This window comes from Furipterus horrens, unplaced genomic scaffold, assembly GCF_987537825.1.
Source record: "Furipterus horrens unplaced genomic scaffold, mFurHor1.1.pri manual_scaffold_1, whole genome shotgun sequence".
Lineage (NCBI taxonomy): Eukaryota > Metazoa > Chordata > Mammalia > Chiroptera > Furipteridae > Furipterus > Furipterus horrens.
This window is the reverse complement of record NW_028327171.1, coordinates 83,089,515-83,106,587: the sequence shown is the minus strand read 5'-3', so window position 1 is coordinate 83,106,587 and position 17,073 is coordinate 83,089,515. Positions and strand designations below refer to the sequence as shown.

General features: G+C 35.0%; 1 protein-coding gene across 1 annotated transcript in view; it reads right to left on the bottom strand.

Annotated features, from left to right (window-relative positions):
- The window catches only part of ABI3BP (ABI family member 3 binding protein), a 266,911-nt gene that overhangs the window by 77,225 nt on the left and 172,613 nt on the right, over positions 1–17,073 (bottom strand). The window contains exons 38-45 of the mRNA XM_090276076.1: positions 16,203–16,259; positions 14,965–15,024; positions 11,023–11,097; positions 10,036–10,092; positions 9,304–9,375; positions 9,039–9,086; positions 6,040–6,114; positions 2,076–2,150 (exon numbers count right to left, since the gene is read on the bottom strand). Coding sequence (XP_090132202.1) covers positions 2,076–2,150; positions 6,040–6,114; positions 9,039–9,086; positions 9,304–9,375; positions 10,036–10,092; positions 11,023–11,097; positions 14,965–15,024; positions 16,203–16,259 — 519 coding nt within the window. The remainder of the gene's footprint in view (positions 1–2,075; positions 2,151–6,039; positions 6,115–9,038; positions 9,087–9,303; positions 9,376–10,035; positions 10,093–11,022; positions 11,098–14,964; positions 15,025–16,202; positions 16,260–17,073) is intronic.

Here is a 17,073-nt window from a genome sequence, read left to right as displayed (position 1 = left end):
ATTCCTTATCCATAGTTCTGAAGCTAAAATGCTCTGAAACTGAAAGTTTTTCTAAAACTCATTTGACAGCGAAACTTGACTAGAACTGACCTATTTATGTATAAGTAATCTACCTGTGTTTTGGGGAGACTAACCTATAGAAGCCAGTACACAGGACTTGGATTTATTAAGAAGCAAACCCAAGCCTAGACACAAACCAGACACTGTCTGAATACAACAAGTAGTTTAAACAGTTGTTAGAGACATAGTAACAGTTGCTTTATGATTATTCTTATAAGCATCACACCCCTGGAGTAACAGGGAACCCCTGAAGAATACAGACCATGGTGGGACCAATACCAGTTTTAGAGACAGAATTCTACTTGAACATTTGGAAATGGAGAGTCAATAGAGTAAGTCCAATGGAGGCTCCAGGGGAAGTGTTTGAGCTATTGTTCCACTGCTCACACTTACAGGTTAGAGTTTCTGTGAAAACTAAGGTGTTGATGGAATTATGGCAAATATTAGACATTTAAAAAGAAAAAGGTTAACTCTCTTAGTAGTTTAAAGAGATTAAGTAAATCAAGACCAATAGTATCTCTTTCTCTAATGAAAAAAAAAGGGGGGGTGAAATAAAATCACTCAACTCTACTGCTGCTATCTGCAATAATTCAATTTCTGTTACTTTTTTTTTTTTTTACAGTTGAAAATAAGTTTATCTTTTGCCAGTAGGAAGAGCAGCATTTTCCTTATTGCCATTTGTAATAGCGGCTCTTGGTTTAGTGATACAAATAATTTAAATTCTAGGCTTCAGGGCAAAGGAGCCTCTCCCTAGCTTATCACTGCCTGCAACAACCTTACAATTCTGCAGCAGTAACACCCCCCCCCCCACACACACACACAAACACAATCTGGAAAACGTTATAGCAAGTGAATTCAGACTTGCTTCTAAAATTCCATCATTTCACCCTGGTCAGGTGGCTCAGCTGGTTGGAGCACTGCTCTGTACACCAAAAAAGGTTGCGGGTTTGATCCCCAGACAGGGCACATACGTAGGTTTCAGATTTGATCTCTGGTGAGGCACGTATAGGAGGAAAATAACTGATGAAAGTTTCTCTCTCATATCGATGTCTCTTTCTCTCTTTCTCCTTTGCTCACTCTCTGGAATCAATAAAAACTTTTCCTTGGGTAAGGATTTTTTTAAAAATACCATCATTTCAAGCTATAGATTAGAAATATTTTTGGTTCTGGGAATGTTCTATATGCTCCTAGGAGCACTAGGAATTTATAATAATTGGACCTTTAAAAAGAAAGAGAAAAAAACCTGATAGTATTTCTCAGATACTCTAGTCAAAAATGTGCTCGGTTTTGCTTATTATAGAATTGTTTAGCTAATAGTGTCTTAAGGTCACTCGAAGACCTATAGCATTTGTGGCAAGACCCAGAAAAGGTCTGGTCCTTGCATACCCCATGGCTACTCCCACAAATAGGGGGATTATTCTGCCCATAAGTGGACAAAAGGCCTTCTCAGATGATAAGCAAGGTATCATTTAGAAATCATTTTTTTTGTGAAGTAAATTTCTTATTTCTTAACCCAAGCTATTATTCCATGAACTGGTAAAACAGAATTTGACAGGAAAAAGACCAACCAACGAATCAACCAACCAACCCTCAATGCCAGATAGTGTAAAATGTCTAAGCCTAAGAAAATGGTTAAATGTCATTTCTTCTGTTTGTAAAAACACCATTTTATCATTTTTGTGGAAAAATCCTTATTTCTTTATCTTATTTTGGTGAAATATTGGAGCATAGCAGAATTAGCATTGGTAGGTCATTTTTTATAAGTCATAAAATGGGAGAAATTTAGTTCTAAAAGAAACATTGTATTCTTGGCATACATCTCTGCCTTTTGATTGTATCACTAGCTTGCTATGTGAGCACTTAGATAACTCTTTGACACCTTTGCAATGATCACGCCCTGTGCAATACAGCATGTAAGTGAAACATTGACCTCACATCCATCAGTTCTCATATGTCATTGCAGCACAGTGTGACAGCAGAATGCATTTGGCTCAAAAATGAAATAAAACATTTACCAGGTGGAGTATATGACACTTCTGGCTTTGGTGACATTTTTGGCTTTGAAGTAACACGCTGGGGCACCTTAACAGCTGAAAGAGAGAACTCAGGTCATGAGTAATCTGGTGTCTGCATCTCCTGGTCATGCTTAACACCAAAGCTTTGACAAAGTGTAAACCTAACCATTGATTTTTTTTTTTAAAGCATAAACTGGAAGTTATGTAGAAAAATAAACCTTAAGCTCTAAGAACAGATCAGTTCAATTTCCAGAGAGTTTTAGAAAAATGAAATCTGAGAAACACAATATTTGATGAAGCATGAGAGTAGGATGGAGAATCTTCATTTCAGAAGACATTACCAATTGAACCAATGCAAGATTTTTCTGGACGTTTGCTTGACTTCTCCTTAAATTGCCCCCACATTCCCATGTCTTTCTTTGAAGATGAGTTCAGTGAGTCAGAGTAGAAGCCCATGAAGTATGGATAAGGGAAGCTTAAAGTCAGATCAGACCACAACGAGAAGGGTGCTCAGCATGGAATGGAATGGAGTGGGTGGGCTGGCATTCTACTCTCCCTGCAATTCTTAGGCCCCAAATAAACCTTTAAACGAATATTTGCAAATTAAAATTGTCTTTCTGCAACTGTTCCTTTAGAGTAACAGGTGCTAATGGAATACATACCAGGAAAAAATCTAATTTATTTATAGCTCATTTAACAATTTAAAAAATGTTTTCATAAGGATTATGCCCTTTGATTCTCATCAAAATGCTGGGCAGAAGGAATTATCAGCTTTGCTTTAGAGGTTTGGGTTGGCGACTATCTGCCAGAGGTTACATAGTTACTAAGTGCCAGAGACAAGACTTGAACTGAAGCTGAAGTCCAGACGTTATCACTAGGTCCAAGCACTTGGGTGTTCTATATCTAAGCAGGTCACATTTTAACTTGTTTCTCATTTTTTAGGAGGACATAATAAACCTGTCCTATCTCAAAGGGTGGTTGTGAGAATTAAATGTGAAATGTCTAAATGATGTGAACACTATTTATAATTTTTTTTCACTTTCAGAAAACCTTTACAATGTTGACATGGAAGGATCTGAGAACATCCTAATTTTCACTTTATTCCTACAAAAACTAGGAGAACCTATAGTATGGATGATTATAAGTTTTCTAGGTATAAAATTAATAATGAGATTGTTAAGTATTACCTATGAACACAGAAATCTAAAAATTAAACCTTTATTTAATGACAAAATACTCATGATGATTTGTTCCAAGATTTTTATCCCACATTGCCTTCAATGGCAAATATAGATTTAAATGTTGCCACCTAATTTATAAACATAGTTTAAGTATAAATAAGAAGAAAAGTGGCATGCTCAATTTAGAATTTCACCCTGAAAAAAGTGATAGATGAATACATTGTGTTGCACTTTAAGGTGCATACACTATTTTCACATGAGAGCCTTATAGCCCAAAAATAATAATTTGCATTTGGTATTGTACATATGAACAGAAGATTCTCCTACCCAAAAAGCCTTTTGAAGTTCATAAAGAACTAGCCAAGGATTAGAGGGGAAGTACTAGGATTTGAACATCTGCCTTTGAAATATTTAGTAATACATGTGCATGTTCACACAAGCATTCTTGAAAGACTATAAAAGGATATTAGTGGGATCTATTAGGTAAGATAATATTCTCTTGGGTAAGAGAGATCCTAATTTCAGTCACTTTTAGGAGAAATAATTGGAATGTATTTTGTTCTTCAGGATCAATTTTCCAAATTGTTCCCTTGCGTTAAGTAGCACTGACAAAGCCAGAAGTATTTGGATTGCGGCTCTTTTCCACAGGAGACACTGATGGGCTGAGAGTTAGTTGCCTGAGCTGAGACAGAATCAGGAGGCTCTCCTGCTTGTTTGGGTTTCAGATTTGGAGTGGAATGCACTGAGCATAATCATCTCTCCATTCTGAAGCTGCATATCTTGTGGAGAAAGGTTGGCTAAAGGTCTAAATCAAACACATTGGAAACTTTAAATATAGTATAATAATAGAAATTTAGAGTAAGCTGCTGATTTATTATTCTGTATTTTTGTATGTAGTTTTCAGCTCAAAAAGAAAATTATGAGTGCCTTCCTTATTTCATATCTCCTTTACTTTTAAGAATTTTACTAACCAGGAGTTTATATTTCCAATGTCTTAACTCCCAGCACTTATTTTCCATCTCTACTCTTATTTTTCCAACATGCATTAAGCTTTCATGCTTTCTTATTTATTTCCATTTTTCCTTTCTCTGCTACTTTTGTTCTATTCTTTATAGTCAAATAAAAAGTTGACAACATCTTCATGTGATTTTATCTGTTATTTTTTTAAAGTTAGATTTTAGTTTCCTATCCACAAATTTAACATACTTGCTTTATTATTCCTATTCTATTCATTATTCATTAATTATTTTTCCCATTATTTCTTATATATTGTTTCACATGTATTTATTGTTATTATTTTACATGTCTCATTCTATCAGGGGAATATCCTTAAGTACTTATGTATCATATCCATATTATTTTCATAAAAAAGTTTTAGTAATAATACACATTTTAAAGTACATTAAAGCACATTTAAAATTATTAGCTAGATTTGGAACATAAAATCTCTTTTAAGGAATTTCTCTTTAAACAAACAAAAAAATAAAAGGCAAAATTTCTCTCAGAATCAGACATTAAAGATCATACTTAAATATATCATTTTTTTTCTTTCAAAGGGAATACTGAGTTATAATTTTAAATTTTGTAGTGGGAATTCAGAACCACTCCCTGCTAATGTTTTCCTTTCCCTAGACCTTTAGTGATAGCAAAGGTTCCTTTCCTAATAAATTGGTAGATGCCACCTCATATACTTTTTGGAAGCAGACTATGTATAAATAGTACATTTAAATTGAGGTGATTGTTCTAGACTGTAACTTCCTTGACCACAAAGGATTCAGTTTTCTTTCACATTCCTCGAGTCTAGCACATTGCATGACACCAGTCAGAATGCAATAAATATTTGTTGAGTGACTGAGTAAATGAATTAGTTAAACAATAACTTAAGCATCAGGGTGCTACAATTAGGAGAGGAGAGTGACCGGAGATCAGTTGATTGAGGACAACAGACTAAGCATGACTGGGTAAGTGCTTGGAGTAAGCACCAGTGTTAGAAAGCCCCATACTTAGTAACAGATGAACTGGAGAGGCTGGATGAGGAAGAGAAGTAAAAATCAGATATAAAATGCTGAGAGCCTGCCACAGATGTAAATTGAAAGGCAAAAAAAGAAGAATAGACTTTCTTTGAGGCCTGTCGAGTTTGTGATAGTCCAAAATGGAGACTGACTGATGCAGTTGGAGAAATTAGACAAGAGCTTGGTTAAGAAGTTAGGGTTAGAGTAAATCATTCAAATGAGAGTTTCTTAAACAGAATAAAAATAAGTTTATAATGAACCTTGTTTGGGTCCTTTACAGCAAAACAATATTATGTATTGTTATGTTATAGGAGAGGATATATATACACATTATATACACACACATATATGTATATGTATATACATATACATATATATACATATACATTTATATATATGTAAATCCTCATGACATTTGTGTTAAATAAAATCTACCGAAGGTATAAAAAGACCAGGTGACTGGCAAGAGGAGGCACATTCAAGAGGGCTAGGGATTCTCAAGCTGGGAGAGGCAAAGAAAGTAGGCAAGCGACTTTTTTAAGAAATTCCATTCTTCTCCATTTTCTTGCTCAAAATGATGTAACAATAGGGATGTTTCCGGAATAAGCTACTCCAATAATATACTCTTCCGTTTAAAAGTAAATGTAAATATTTATTATGTTGCAAAGGAAGACTTGTTTCATGAGGGTTAAAACCCAACTTGCCATAATTCAACAGAATAACTTCACTACAATCAAACTTTTCAGGCCAGAATATAAAATATGTATTTACCTTGCTGTGTTTGTGGGACTCTTGGACGCGGAGATGTTTTTGGTTTGGGAGGAATGAGCGGTATTTGCTTGGGAGCTAAAAAAAAGGATATAAAGTTTGGATTTCTTGAGCTCTTCAAGAATCACAGTATTTAATAACCTCTAGGTTCTCCGAGATGTTTGTAGAGTGACTGATGACCAAAATACACAGCAATTAATGCAATTAAAGCTTCCAAAGAGCTACAAAGTATAGGAAAGTAGTTTCTCATCATAACAGAAAACAAAACAAGAAGACGCATTAAACAGTATTCAAGGTATTCAGCTGATAAATGTAACTGTTGATATTCCAGAAACATCTACTTCAAATACCTTTGAAACAGGTAAAAGTAAATTTTATAACAAGTATTCATTCTTAATGTTTAGTACAAGTTCACACCATTTTACCAGCTTATTCCAGTATAATACATGTTTTGATTACAAATAGATACAATGACTTAAAAAAAAAAAGTTAGCATGTCACACTCCAAATATACCTAGAAAATGAAAGTATTTCAATAGCAAGTGCTGACGGAAAAATTAATCTTATTAAACAAAATAATTTTATTGATCATATTGCGGAAGAAAAATTGAACAGACATTAAAAGGGTAGATTACTGAACAAAGTTATTCCTTTGCTGGGAAATTCCCAAAGGAGTTCTGGGGCATTCAGTATAAAAACCAATGATTTCTTCACCAAGAAAATTAAAAGTGCATCCTGCCGGAGAAAAGGAATTATCAAATGCAAGGTTGCAGTTTGTGGGAACACCTCACATGGTGGGATTAAAGTGTATTTGGGAAAAGAGAGGTAAGAAGAACAAAATGTTTTTCAGGGTCCTGGAGTTTCAGGCACCTAAAGAAAAGATTGCTGAAAATAAGTGCTATTAGATACTAGAAGGTGTTTCTAAAGAGTGCAGAGACTTCCTCCTGATGCTAAACCAAAATGTGCAAGGCACGCAATGGTTTCAGTGGAATCTTCTCTCCTGTAAGAGATGAACAACAAGATATTTGGGAGGTTACACTGGTTTAGGAACCTGGAACCTGGAATTTTTAAAGAGCCCTTCCAATTCTAAAATTCTCTGACTCTAGAGTTTCTTTCAGTCTTGTGATTCCCAGCCTTACTACTTGCTGAGGTTACTACTGACAGGTAATTTGCCTTCCCTAGCGTATAGGAGAGATGGTTTGCAGGTCAAGGCGTATCGTGAGGCAAGTCCACAAAAATGATTCAGAAAGAGATGAGAATCAGTAATAGTATTCACAATTAAATATTTCAGTAACATTAATTATTATAGCTATTGAAAACAATAAACACTGAAGTTGGAGATGACTGACACAGATTCGGTTAATGCAGTTAATGCAGAATTTTGGTAATAATTCAATTGTAGTTTCATAGGCAATATTTAATAGGATATTTCTGAGGACAATGTATAAAATTAATATCTCTATCTCCTGTGGAAACAGAGACATATAAAAAAGTTCAATGGCAATCAAAACACAAGGTTGGGTTTATTTATAGTAAACACCTATTTCAGGAGAGGCTATAGATACCGAGAGGATTTTTCCTTATAATAAGACTTGTTTTCCTTCATTTCTAATTCTGCCATCAAGTACACCTTTTATGACTAGTCCAGGTAACTGGTTTGATTTCAGTTTCTCTTATTTTGCATGCACTGAAATGGCCAAACCACTGTAGGAAGGAGTGGGAAGGAGTAAAGGACCTGAATAATGACAAGGTAACTGTGGTCATTTATACCATTTTCTGTGGCTTGCACAGTGAAACCTGTTTCTGTTAACCTCAAACACAAATTAGGTATCTTAAAATACTTTTTACATAACTGCAGAACTTGTAGAACTAGTCAAGATGATAAAGTATTTAAAATTTCATTTAAATGGAATATAAATGTTCTTCCCCAGAAACATTACTATTTCCTATGTTAAACACTGGCACAGCAGCTGAGGGTGTTTTTCAGTCATATCCTGAAGAATATTCACAACACTGCCATGTGAGAGGCTACAAAGGATGGACAGAAGGAGAAGTGTGGCAGCAAAGACTGTGTGCAGAGTGATTACGGCAGGGTTTCCAATGTCAAGTAGTGCACATATTGTCTTTCCATTCTTATATTTTACACTCATCTTCTACATGAAATACAAAATAAAGCATTTACCCGATCCAGTGTGAGGCTCATTTGGGCTGGGTAGGATTAGAGTTTGGGAAGGCAGAATTGGTGCTTCTTTGGTAATTGAAGGAGAATAACCAAGGTGACCGTGGTGCTTCACACACGTTGAGTACAGGTAACAAGTAGCTTTTTTTTTTTTTTAAAGAAAGAAAACTGCAAGTCTGCAGCAAAATAACATTCCTCCTTCTTCATAATGCATTTAGTTTAAAAAATGCTTAAAGGTGCCAGGTTACAAAAATACTTTCAGAATAAGCAATGTCTTTACTTTTTAAATCTTCACTCCACACTCGTACCTCCTCAACAATGCTAGAAAGATATATTCAGTAGTAACCGTAAAGGAAAAAAACAAAGTAATAAAAAAGTGCTAAAGCATAAACCAATTCAAGAAGCATTGAATTCCATTTAAGTAATGGAAAAAACATCAAACATGTAAACGAATGTGATGGAATGAGTGTTAATAGAAAGTATGTTGCCAGGGTAGAAAGTATGAATGGATCATTATACAGAAAATGTTATCTGAAATATTCAACACAACACCAAGCTGGCAGAATACGCAGTGTTAGGGAAAAAGATGCTTTAGATTGGATAGTTTCACTGACTTAAGTAGACAAAGAGTCCAGGTCTAGACACAAAACTGAATGGAAGAAGAGACTTACTGGACAATGGTTATGAATAGAAGAACCTAGAAAGAAAATTAACTGCTGTGACAAAAAAGTGATGTTGCAGCATGAATTCACAATGAGAGAGAACCTGAGGTTCTCAGAAGATGGTGGTAATGAGGACAAAAGCTGCTCAGGTGTGTCATTACCTAATGTGGTCTCAGGTGGTTCAGACACATTTGTAACAGATTCCACAACTGTATCAAAACAAAGGAGAAAAATTTTTTTAATTGTAAGATGTTAAGCTACAGTCAAGTACTCATCTTTAATATTAACACATCTTATTCTCTTAAGGCTATCTATTCAATTGTAGAACAAGTACCACAGCTTGAACTTTCATGTTCTGTGGACTTAATATACACTACTTTAAAGTCTGTTGAATTAAATGAATCAAAGCATGAAAACCTTTACCACCTTCAGTCTTTGGCTCCTCTGGCCTGAGTGGTGCTTTGGCAGTGGGATATACATAATCTGTTTCTGTTGATGCTACGGAGGAAGCAGAATGCCTGGTTAGTAGGGGGCAGCCCATAGCACTCTGTAATGGAACACTGTTTAATTTGTAAACAAAGATTAGTTATCTTAAGTGGATACATTCATGAGAATAACATTTAGGTGACCGATGAAGGTGACTACAATTTAAGATGGAAGAAATGAAAGCAGGAAATAAGGCAATGTGCTGTGTGAGAAAACAGACACACACACACACATATGAGAACTGGTAGGGTCTACAGTAATTTCTACCTGGAGCAAAGCAGATTGTTTTTCACTTTCTTACATTTTTAAAAAGCATTCTAGTGAGAAAAAGGCATAGTGTGAGTCCTTGGAAAGCATGGGGATGAATATTACAAATAATTTTAAAATGAAGAATAGCATGTCTATATTCATTGAAAGAGTGATCAGAACATAAAAAATATTAAAATTTCATTCAGACTGAAACTAAATAAGGAAATTGTGAAACTTGCATAGCAATATAGCAGACACTAGCACAATGTGCTGAAAATAATATTTGACTCAAGATTCACTGGATGAGCACAGGCAAGATATGAGGAGCTATGAAATGTCACAAAGCATGAAGGCATTCAGAGGACTTCCACAATGAGATGGAAAAAGCACATATACCTGACTTCCCATTAGGAAACATTTTACCTATAGCATCCTCTGATGACTCAGTGCTCAATGTAACAGATTCCTGGACTTCAGAAACTAGCAAAACAAACAAACAAATAAACAAAAAAACCCTAAACACACAATGATATGATTGATCAAGGATGGGTTGTTGTGAGCATTGAATGAAGACAAACTAAGTATTTTGAAAAGTGCCTTGTACCTGTAACTGCTCCATGCCAGCAATATGATGTGTCATTAACACTAAAAGAAGCCCTAATAACTGATTCAAACTCACAGTTTTCTAAGTGTTGTAGGTTACCAATAACACCCGTACCTTGTACTGTCAACATGAGTACCAAAATGCCATTATCTACTTAAAAGGTGCACAAAGTAGATGAAAAAGATCACAACCCTATGCCACACACACACACACACACACACACACACACACACAAAGATCCACTGTTTCAAAATAAATGTTAGGGTGTAGTAACAGCATTGCTAAGAATAATTAAAATTTTTTTGTTTTCAACTTGAAAGGCCAAAATGCTCAGGTTCATATTGTAAAAGGTAAAGTTTTTTCACCCTTACTGAAGGGAGAACTTTCTCCTTCCTTGATGGTCACAGTTGAACTAGCATTCATTTCATGTGACAGAGCACAAATTGAGCTTACTACTAAACAGTACCAAAATTCATAACTGTTAGTTGAAAATGAGGATAAGCAATAAAGTCAGTTCTAAATGGTTTTGTTGACTACTTAACTACATACATAATTATTATCTAAAATGAAACAGAGCAAACAGTAAAATGATGTTTTTCTATACTGTCGAGTAATGAAATTAATATAGATATAACGTATTACTAATTTAACACCAATATGCAATTATGGAAAGAGCATTGTACAATATGTACACAGAATTATTAAATGTATATTCTTTTGTGTTTTTTATATCTGGAAATACAACACCTGAAAGTTTGTCTCTTGAAGTTCACAATGTACTCAAACAGATAAAACAATCTATTTACCAAGTTGACTTTGTGTCATTTCTAGGCTTGATGGTGTCACTGGTCTCAAAATAAGAGTTTGCAGTTCAGTGGAAGCTGAAAGAAGAGGGTCTAAGTTGTCAATTATGTATAATTTATTTCATAGGTTTAGACAAATGTAGCAATCAATTGAAATACATAGACCCTCTGAGCAGCAGGATGATGGAGAGCTCGTGAAGAGTATGCATTACTTAAAGCAGAAATTGCCAAACCATGGCTCTCCCTCTGCTTAGCCTATGAGCTAAGAATGTTTTCTATATTGTTAAATTATGGAAAAATACTTTAAAGAGTATTTTTTACTTCATATTTTTTACTACATATTTCATAATGTAAAAATGGCATGAAATTAAAGTAAAGTTTTATTGGAACAAAAACACATCCACAAACTAAAATAATTCAAGGCATATATACATATTGACTTATATTGTCTTCAGGCTACAATTGCAGATTGAGTAGTTGTGACAGATTGGCCTGAAAATTCTAAAATAATCACTATCTAATCTTTCCTGTAAAAAATTGTGCTGATCCCTATCTTAAGCATCCTCCTAGAAAAAGCAAGAGCCTATTTGAAAAAAAAAATAGGTTCTCATTGATTATTGCATCTATTTTTTTTTCCACTGTGTGGTTGCCTCTCACTCGTGCCCCCAACTGGGGACCTGACATGCAACCTAGTAATGTGCCCTGACTGGGAATTGAACCAGCGACACTTGGCTCACAGGCTGACACTCAATCCACTGAGCCACTGATTATTGCATCTAAATATAAATTCTCACAGGGCTTTTAAGAGCTTCCCACAGCTGATTTCATGACAGTATTATTAACAAAATGCTCAGTATCATCTAGGAATGTTTTGTTCCATATTCCTGTTTGACTACCTTCTTGGATGGGTACCCTCAATAGCTGTCGAGACTTTTTGTTTTGTTTGCTGTTCCACCCTTCCATCTACTAATCCAAATCCTAACATTATTTCAAACTCCAACTATTTTTTCCCTAAAGATTTCATTTATTTATATTTAGAGAGAGGGAAGGAAGGGAGAAAGAGGAGGAAAGATATATCAATGTGTGGTTGCCTTTCACACATGCCCAACCCGGGACCTGACACAGGCAGGTGTCCCATCTGGGAATCAAATAGGTGACCCTTTGGCTCGCAGGCTGCACTCAATCCACTGAGCCATACGAGCCAGGGCAAAGTCCAACTATTTTCTAACAGCCCACATAGATCCTTGATGCCTTTAAATATTTTCTCTCTCTTTTTCCACTCAATTAAATAAGCTTCTTTTGTATAAGCAAATTGTCTTATATCTAAGAAAAACTCGAAAACAGGTTTTTCCCCACAACTATATTGTCATCTGTATAAAATTTAAAACATACCTTTACTTTTGATCTCCATCTCTGTTCAGCACCCCAAATCCACCCCACTCAGCGGCTAATATAGTTCTGGGAACGCAGAGGGCAATGAAATGCTTGTTGGTGTAAACTAAATAAGCAGCATTTTAAAAAAGAAATGAATGAAAGGTAATAATAAGAGAATTGAACAAGATACATCTTTTGTCAGAGACAATTCTATGCAGGGCACATGATGAATCTGGCTACCACACAGATCTCCCCAACCATGAGCCTTCTGGTTAACCTCATAGTTGTAGACATGCTAATCACCATTCATGCCCTTCTTTTAGAAGGCATAGATGTGAGAAGTGCAAGTTAGCAACCCACATCATTGTCACTCCTGGGGCTCAACTGCCATGGGCTAGAAGGACTCTTTAAACCAGTAACCATAGATTTTCTTGATTTCAACAGAGAAGCTTCAGGAAGATTCAAGTTTGGGAGAAGGATAGTTTTTTGTTTTTTGTTTTCCCATTGCTTTGAAATTAAACAAAGAAAACCTTGAGTTACCATAGCGTTTGTAGGTCTAGAAACCACAAACGACACTACACATTGATGTATGTTTTCTAAAATATACTATGTTTTCTTGAGTTTATTCCAAAGTTTGAAAAATTATACTCTCATAATATAATTTGTTCCTTATCACCACTGAGGTTCCTTTAGAGACCAAAATAACATATAAAATTTATTTATTTATTACAGGAGTAAATATTAACATGCATAATTAGATACTCAGAGGGATTTCTACTTAGTAAAGACTAAGAACAAGTGCTAAACTGTGGTGGAGAATAAGGAATAGCCAAATTCATTAATGGTTCAGGAGTCTGTAATTTATATTTATTAAGATTGCCACTTCCAGGAAGCAACTTTTTTTGATAATTTATTACAACAAGAACTCCTTATTCCTTAAAACAGGAAGAGAGTAATGAGAATATCATACAGATCTTATAGAAAGTAAAGTTGTGCAGAGAAAGTTCATGATATTTATTTGGTATTGTAAATCTAAATACCAAACAGGAGAAGGGCAATTTGAACTTCAGACTCTTCAATGAATCCTATAATAAAATGTTAAGGGACTGTCAGGCCAGATAGATTTTGTCAACTGCACCTAAGGCCATTTGTTAAAAACAATAGATAACACTTGAATTAAAATCCTGACTACTTATACTCTGAAGTATGAAATGAAATGACAGTATTCTAAGAAAGCAAGAGCAACTCTGGCCATCGCAATGATGGAATGAGTTTTAATGAGCAAGAAAGTACTTAATGAGGTCATAAAAATTATTACCTAATGTTCCCAGAACCTCAGAACTATGAATAACAAGATCAAAGCCTGTAGTAGGAACTAACCAAAAGCAACAACACAAAAATGAGATATTTTAAACACATATACAGAGTTTTAATTTTTCTTGCAAAACATTAGTTTCAAATGACAAACAATTTTTAAAACTTTTGAATTGAGCCCTGACTGGTATGACGCAGTCAGCTGGGCATCATGCCACAAACCAATGGTTGCTGGTTTGATTCCCGGTCAGGGCATTTGCCTGAGTTGCAGGCCACGTCCCTGGTTGAGGACATGTGAGGGGCAACTGATTTATGTTTCTTCCAAACATCAATGTTTCTCTCCATCTGTTTCTCCCTCCCTTCCCCTCTCTCTCAAAATCAATAAATAAAATCTTAAAAAACATTTTGAATTGACAGGAAGCCAATAGTTTCTTTTTTAAGATTTGGTAAACTGTAGCTAGGAGTAATTCATTGCAGAAGGAAGTCACAACTTTTGAACTCTGTTAAGTGTCTTATTACGGTCAACATGAGGTTTTCTGATTTTAATACAAAAGCTTGCTTTGGAAAATCTGTTTGGGATGTGGATAATGGGATCATTGTGATCTCTTAGGAGATGAAGGAAGAAATGTTGGACTACTCTAGTGAAGGTGGTTTTGGAAATAAGGCTCTTGATTTTCTAAAATATATTATATTTTCTTGACATTTTAGGTATACAATTTTTAAGATTTTTCTCCTATTTTGTTAAATTTTGTTATCACTAAAGATTCTTGAGAGATAAAATACATAAAATTAAGTCAAGGAGTGACGATCCTTGTATATCTATAACTTCAAAGATAGGTAAGGACTATAGCCAAACTAGGTTGTGTGGTCTTGGATACACACTAAGAAATTTAAATAGGCCAAGGACTTCATGGTACTACACCAATTGTTATATTTATGTTTATGTGTCCTAGATAAGATATGACATTACCCACTGAATTTGAAACCCAGCTTTAAATGTGAGCACTGTTTAGACAAAAATACATAACAAAAATTCAAACAACACAGGCATTCTGTTTTGGCCCATGCACAGCTTTTAAAAATAGTTCACTTCTTTTAAGAGTCTGCAATACTCTTAAAAAGAAGAAAAATAAAGTTGAAAAACAACAGAGGATGACAAGACAGTCCTTTGAAAATGATAACAATGTGACTATGATGATGATGGAATGGGTTGACAATGATCATAAAAAATTGATGAGAAACACAGAATAGTATTACCTAATGCTGTTTCTGGAGCCTTGGTTCTAAGAGTGACAGGTTCAAAGACTGTAGGTAGAACTGGCCAAAAGTAATAAAATAAGCCAAATAAATTTTAAAAATTCACTTGATGACTAACTTCAGAAGTCAATTTTTAAGCTTTAGAACTGAGAGAAAAGAGACCCTTGTTCCTTGTAGATTAGACCAAATGGTCAAGTACTCATTAATCTCATAATATAGACATAGCATTGTACTCTGCTAAATACTGTGGTTAACAAAAAGTTCTCCTATATGTGTCTTGTTATTATGGGAGACTCTGTTGGACAAGTTTTTTTTTTTTTTTTACACATTTGTATAATATATATCTTTAATTCTACTGAAAAAAAAGTATTCATCAGTCTACTTGCCCTCTGTACAAATTAAAATAAATGTCTATTATTTTTGCCTAGTTTTTAAATAATCACAGCATAATGATGAGTTCATATGTTTGAAAACATAAGAATCAATGCTCATCAACATTTCAAAGTGGTTCTTGATTCAATAAAATTTAAGAAACACTTTAAAACTGTTAGAGGGGAAAAAGTCAGCCTACTCTATCACATATGCCTATCATTTAAACTTTCAAGTATTACCACATTTAAGTTTTTGACAATTAACTACAAACATTCATTGAAATAATACATCCACCAGTAAAACCACAGAGAATCTATATAAAATACAATAAAAAGTAATATGAGCAAAAAATATAGTATTTCCACAACTAACAATACATAAGCAGTGTAAGGGATGGATGGAAATTCATGCTTGATATGAAGCTTAAACTAGTCAATTCTGTTTAAACAAATGCACATGTTGAGAAGTTACATGGCAGTTTGATATCCTGAAATTAGTATATGCACCATTCTCTTACATTTAACAGATAACTTGACATAGAGCTTAGCATAATTTCAAGATAAAGACTAATGGATTAGAGGGAGGGATAGTTATTTTTTACGAACCATGGGTATGGACTTGGGGGGGGATTGCTTGGGGGGGGATTGCTGGGGGAGGGAGATGCTGGGTGGAGGGGAGTAAAGGGGAGAAAATTGAAACTATTGTAACAATATAATCAATAAAGAAAAGCTGGGAAAAATAAAAAAGACTAATGGATTAACAACAGAGGATGTTGAGATGGTTTTAAGATGCAGGAGGACCTGTAGCTACAATGGTATGACAATCAGTAGGAAAAGCAGTATTCGAAGGACACATATTCTCATTACCTACGATTTCTGGAACTTCAGTTCTAGGAGTACCAGGCTCAAGATCTGTAATAGGAACTAATCAAAAGCAATGAAATCAACACTTGTGAAAGTCAGCAAATTAAATCTTACAAGTATAATATTGCTTCAATAGGTGTATAGCAGTCTTTAATTTTTTTTCTGAAATTAAACACTTGTTATTTAAAGGTTTTGCCACCCTAGAGCCAGGTAAATGTTCTTTTATGAGACAGTCAGTCATAGCCTACACAAATATGGTAAGTATCTCAATAAAGTCAACGTGATACTTCTAAGTACCTAATTCCGACTATTGTAGAAGACTGCCTTGGAAACTTGGTTAAACATTTTACTAAATATATACTTAGGTAACTGTTCTGGCAATTGTTGGTTTATGTGTGGAAGCTTTAAGAAAATAGCATGTCTAAATAATCATAGACATAATAGTGTTTATGTTTGAAAGTAGGCAGAGAAAAATGAACCATGTTCATCTTGTTGAGAACTCATATTTGGAAGCAAGCTGAAACCTCAGTTAAGGCAAGGCACTTAACAGATCAGGACAAGGGACATTCACTGAGTGTGTGGTGCCCAGTACAGTGCCTCACTGATCACAGAAGTGTGATACCCTGTAAAGGCAGGAGAGACCACTGATGCCTCTAGGCTCAGATTCAAACATTTGAGTCATATATTCAAGGATGTCTCTTTAACTGCTCTATGCATCCTTCCAAACAAAGTGTGGGGGACTGCTCCTTGTGGTTTCGGGAATTGTAGCCCAAACCATGAGCCAGGCTCCCCCGAGGAAGGCCTTTAAGTTTCAACGGAAAACCAGAAGGCTGTGAGGCAGGCGGGACCAAAGGTCACTCAGAGGGTTCCCATG